The following is a 5,740-nucleotide window of genomic DNA, read 5'->3' on the forward strand; positions in this document are numbered from 1 at the left end:
TGAATATATTTGATTTATCAGTAATTCAATGCAATTTATTTTTTATTTTAATTTTTTTTGTGGTATGCGTTTGTTAGCATGCGGAGCTCTGAATTCGAACTTTTATACACTTTTACCGTGACCGAGCTTGATACAGTCGACTAAGCGCAATTAGCAATTAGCAAAATTCTTTAGATTTTTTCAAGAGCGGGTTTGTTTATATAGTAAGTTCTGGCTTTTTGATTTAAGTTATTTTGTCCCATTGCTGTCTTCAGATACGTCTTAAGCCGCCTAAGTTCCAAATAACTTCTTTAATTTGCACATGACGACTCTGGTATCGTCATTGGGAATCAGACTAAAAGCTCAACCTCTGTAATGATACATATTTTTTAAGGGATTCAGCGAGTATAATAAAAAGTAGACTCAAAAAGTAATTTTGAGATTTATTCAATTGAATTGGTATAACGTTTTTGAAAGTCAAATACCTTCAGCTCTTTTTACCATTTTTATAAATCTTATTGTTGTTATTTTTAAAGATAGTTTACCTTTAAAACAATTGTTTTTGGACAAATTTTTATGTTTTTTGGAAAAATTGAATTTTTGTTTGGAAACAGTTTAATTTTTACTTGAAATTATTTTTTAAATTTTTTTTTGTCGAAAACTTTTGGGAAGCAACACGCCCGACAGATTTTTTCTTATTTTTTCCATTAATAGCTGAGACTATGCTCGGTAATCGTTGAAAGTTTCAGAGTGTGATTCTATTGACTTTTGGAGTTATATTCAAATACGTCTAGCGAAGTAGTTAAAATACCGTATATTTGCTTACAATTTTGGCGACGCTTCGATCAATTCGCAAACGGGCATAATCTACGACTACCTACGCTAGCGCTTCGCAAGAATTATAAGTGACGTTAATAATTGGATAAAAACTTCGAAATACTGCTTTCTGTACACATTTTCAATTGAGAATATTTACTAACTCCTATTTAGATCATCGATTTACCTCATTTTAGCAAAAAATCAGTTTTAGGTACATACGAGGTGTGTTCATAAAGTATCGCGAATTTTGTGTTTTTTCAAAAATTATTTATTTATTCATTAATATCTATTTTGTCCCCTTCAAAGTAATCCCCATGAGATATTACGCACTTGTGCCAACGTTTTTTCCAATCTTCGAAGCTCTTCAATAAATGATTTTTTTTATCTTGTTCAGCTCCTCCTATTGATGCCGTCTTTATGTCATCAATCGATAAACCCACGATTCGTCACCAGGTATGATCCTCTGGAACAAATTTGTGTCGTCACGGACAGAGTCCAACATCTCATTAGCAATGTTCATGCGATGCTGCTTTTGGTCGAAATTGAGCAGTTTTGGTACGAATTTTGCGGCGACCCGTCTCATGCCCAAATCATTGAAAAAAATTGAATGGCACGAGCCAATCGATATGTCTAGGTCCTCAGCAACTTCTCTAACGGTGATTCGACGATTGGCCAATACCAATTTCTTCACTTTTCGTCGTTCACATCTTCTCGGCCTTCTGAGAACATTTTGTACCACCGATAAACGTTGCTTTGGTCCAAAGTAGCTTCTCCGTATGGCACAGTCAACATTCGGAATGCATCCGCGCACTTAATTTCGTTTTTGACACAAAATTTGATACAGGTTTTTTGATCCATCTTTTTGAATAGGTACAAATCGTAGACGAGTCGAAACACGCAGCAGCTGCCAACAATTAACTGAACATTCAAAATGGCCAAACTCGTCGGCATGAGTGAGAGACATGAGTTTGAACATATCGCCACAAAAAAATTGAAATTCGAATATACGTAACCTGCGAAAATTTAAGATTCGTGATACTTTTTGAACACACCTCGGATTTGAAATTTCTTAAAATATATTTAGTCAATTAAGTGAAAATCAATAACCGAGTCAAGCTGTTGTAATTTATAGCTGGCAAAAGATTCTTTGAAAAATTTGGCAATAAATACAATACATTTTAATTTTTTTTTAATCGTTTTCTGTGTGGGTAAAATTTTGGTTTAGGTTTAACTACCCACATACCCACATTATTTTCCGTTCCCGCTTCTCATTCTGAAATTATTAGCGTCTCATAATTTTAGATTGTATTTTTATTTAAAAACTTATCTATATACATATGTATATGTATAAAAAGAAACAAATTTAACAAATATGTAACACTGTTACATAACATCATAAAACTTAGCTTCACTGTCTAGCACGGAAACGTCTTACATCGGTATTTCCGTTACTATTGACGCCATTACGATAGTGATAACCATCTTCAGCTAAGAAATGCGCTGGCTTAGGCTCTGGAGCCACTTGCATGATGGGTGTAGCAGTACTTATCGACTGGAATTGGGCGAAAGATACTGGCGCATCATTAACACTTTCGAACTGCGTCATCAGCTGCTGATGTTGACGCACAAAGTCGACAGGTGTCATTTGTTCTGGCTGTTGTTCTGGGTATTCTTGGTAGTTGAGCTTTTGAGCTTCAGGGGACTGTGGGGTTAGATAGTAGTTAGTGGGCTCGTCGATAGATGCTGGTGGCGTCGGTTGATGTACTGATTGCTCATCGAACATTTCTGCGGCCTCTTGAGCGGCCTCAGCTACATTTTCGCCTTCTCCGAATGGGCTGAGGTATTCAGGTGATGACTGCATTTGTGATACAACGTTCATTAGTGGTTGAGGCATTTCTGAAGATGGTGACAAATGGTGAGCTGCTTGCGGTATCGCTGATCCTTGTTCTGGCTGCATTTGCATTTCATGACTTTGGACTTGAGGAGGTAGATATTGGCTTGAGGGCAATTCCGACATTTGCTGTTGTGGTGGCACGTATTGTGCGGCAGGCGCAGATTGTTGTTGCAGTTGTTGCTCGCTGCTATCCATTGTCAGTGGAGCTAAATATCTGTTGGTTGGGGTAGCCGTTGAGGTCTCTTGAGATACATGGTCTTGCTCATCCATGGTCTTGCTCAATGACATGGGTGCTAAATACTGCAGTGAGGGTACAGTTGGTTGTTGTTGCTCCAGTATCTGGTTACTGTGTGCAGTTTCTGAACTCATTTGTTGATGTTGTTCAGATGAATTCATCGGCGGTGCCAAATATTGATTTGAAGGCATACTATCTTGATTTATCTGACTGGTTGACTCTTTATTACCCATCGGCAGCAAATACTGGTTCGTTGGCATAACGACTGGTTGCTGTTCTTGTTTTGGTACTGGTGGTGGCGTCAATAGTTCTCTTGGCATCATCATTTCTAGCGGTCTCTCATCAGAATGTGCACTTAAAGGCGAGCCGTTTTGTTTGTAGTTATTTTTACTGCTGATAGTACCAATACCATAAGGCATCTGCCCCGGAAGCAGGTATTCTGTTTGTGTTGGCAATTCTCGTAGTTCCTGCTTCTCAATCGTTGTCACAGTGCGTTCTCCCATATGTTTAATGGGCGACGCATTATTGGGACTGACCATTCCAGCTCCGTTAGGTGGCATCATCGTTCTTGGTGGTATGTACTGCTTGGCCAAATGTGAGACATCTGCCATAGCAGCACTGAAAGCTGCACATGCCACAAGTGCCAAAGTTGTAAAACGCTGAAAAGAATTCCAAATTTAAAATATTTTAGGAACAACAAAAAAGCAGTATTTAATTATAACGGCTTATGCTTGTATGATAGATGAAATACTGACCATCGTCTCTGTTTTTGTTTCTTCTTAATGTACCGTTTAATTGTGCGTGTGTTTTGAAGCGTTGCTGTTTTGGCGAAGTACGCAGTTGAAATGTCGATTCGATTGTGATTGCAGTCTGCTAACGAGCACTTGCTTTTTATATTCAAGAGTTGAAAACAAGTAGACCTTGAGGAGTTACATATTAATATTTTTAATATTATGAAGGAGAGTGCAGACGCTCATAGCTGCTTTGAGTGGATCTCATGATTGATATTTTTTATTTCAATTGGAAGAGTTCATCGTACTATTTTGGCTGCACATTCGTTTCTTTATAAAAATTTATTTCGTGGTTTAATAAACACTTTCGGAAGTGTTTAGTGTGTTAGTTGTATACATTTGTAGCAGTTACCTGCGTAAATAAGTATGTACATACTTGAGTACAAGAAATGGAAGACGATGTCATTAAAGTAAAAAGTTACATACCTACGTACGCATATAAGTGGTTTGGTAAATATATGTAAGGCACATGCGCACATACACTCTTATATATATAAATGCATTTTTTACCCGTGCACTTGTGTGAGGTAGATATAGTACATATATAAGTATATTCTGCTTAGAATGATGAGAGAAGCCGATTTAGTCATGTCTGTTTGTCCGTCCGTGCGTCCGTCAATGAAAGTTGGGGATGATAACAAGGTAGCTTGGTATTGAAAATGGTTAAAATAAGTCAAAAACTACGACCATTTCCTATGTAACGAATATTTCCAAAAAGACAGAAAATCATAATATCTCTAAGCAAAATTACTGAAATTTGGTACGAATAATGAACTCAAAAACCAAAAAATCCGACGCAAATAAAATTGTGAAAAGAATTGACGGATGCAACTGACATGGAAGTATGTATGTGATTTCGAAAGTGAAATAGAGGAAAAAGTCAATAGCTCTGCAAATAGATCCTAGCAAATAGCTCCCCGAAAATTAATTAGATCTTGCAATGAAGAAATTTATGGACAACGTTTATATTCAACAAGACGACGCTACGTGCCCCACAAGCAACGAAACCATTGATATTTTAGGGGAAAATTTTCCGGACCGTGTTATCTCTCGAAGAGGTGATCACAATTGGTCACCGAGATCTTGTGATTTAAACCCTTGTGACTTTTTTCTTTGAAAGAGAAGGTCTACGCCAACAGCCCAGGGTCGATTCAAGACCTCCAAGATGGAATTCGTGAGGCTATCGAGTACATAGGGCAGCCACTTTGCAATTCGGTTATGGAAAATTTCATGAAAAAGATAATGTCCTGTAGGCGTGGTCGTGGTGGTCATTTGCCAGATGTTATTTTCCACTATTAACGGCTTACCTTCCTCTTTATAATGAAATAAACATCCCATCATTTATGTTTATTAAAAAATAGCATTTTCCTTTGAATGTCAAAATAACACCTTTTGAAGCTCGTAAAGTCTTCAATAAAGAATGGACAGTTACAAAATTAGAATTATAGCAATTTTGTGTGCTAGAGGAGCATACGAGGCCAAACATTTAAAATGTGCATATTTATAGTCTACGAAGTGGGGCCCATTTTTTTCTGCAAAACAATGTGAAGAGATAGATTCGTGGATATACTGCGGTTCATACGTTTTGATAAAAAAATTAAACACAGTGAATCATTGAAAACCGACAAATTTGCCTTAATTTCAAAAATATGGAATAAATTTATTAAAAGTAGTCAGACTTGTTACAAACTTGACTCAAGTCTATTTCAATCGATGAGCAATTGTTCCCAACTAAAGCTAGATGCCGACTTACACAATACGTGTCAAATAAGCCTGATAAATTTGGCACCAAATTTTAGCCGTCATCTGAGCCTAAAAGCAAGTATCTTGTAAATGGTTTTCCACTTGAGCAAGGATGAAACTCGCGAGCCGAGCATTCCCCTGAGGGAATTTGTAGTAACTAAGCTTGCAGAGCCATGCTTAGGTTGTGCACAGAATATTATAATGGAACATTTTTTTATAACCCTTTCATTTGCAAAAAAGTTGCTTGCACAAAAAACTTCTCTGGTTGGCCTCATACGC

The 5,740-nt window shown here is 37.2% G+C and overlaps 1 protein-coding gene across 1 annotated transcript; it reads right to left on the reverse strand.

The window, feature by feature from the left end:
* Window positions 1-2,103: 2,103 nt before the first annotated feature.
* LOC128861738 (uncharacterized) lies at window positions 2,104-3,779 on the reverse strand. Its single transcript, XM_054100105.1, has 2 exons — window positions 3,683-3,779; window positions 2,104-3,586 (listed from the first exon to the last, which is right to left on the reverse strand). Exons 1-2 carry the CDS (start codon window positions 3,683-3,685, stop codon window positions 2,207-2,209), a joined length of 1,383 nt encoding a protein of 460 aa, XP_053956080.1. The 5' UTR covers window positions 3,686-3,779; the 3' UTR covers window positions 2,104-2,206.
* Between the last annotated feature and the right edge of the window lie 1,961 nt (window positions 3,780-5,740).

Source organism: Anastrepha ludens, chromosome 4, assembly GCF_028408465.1.
Source record: "Anastrepha ludens isolate Willacy chromosome 4, idAnaLude1.1, whole genome shotgun sequence".
NCBI classification, from domain to species: domain Eukaryota; kingdom Metazoa; phylum Arthropoda; class Insecta; order Diptera; family Tephritidae; genus Anastrepha; species Anastrepha ludens.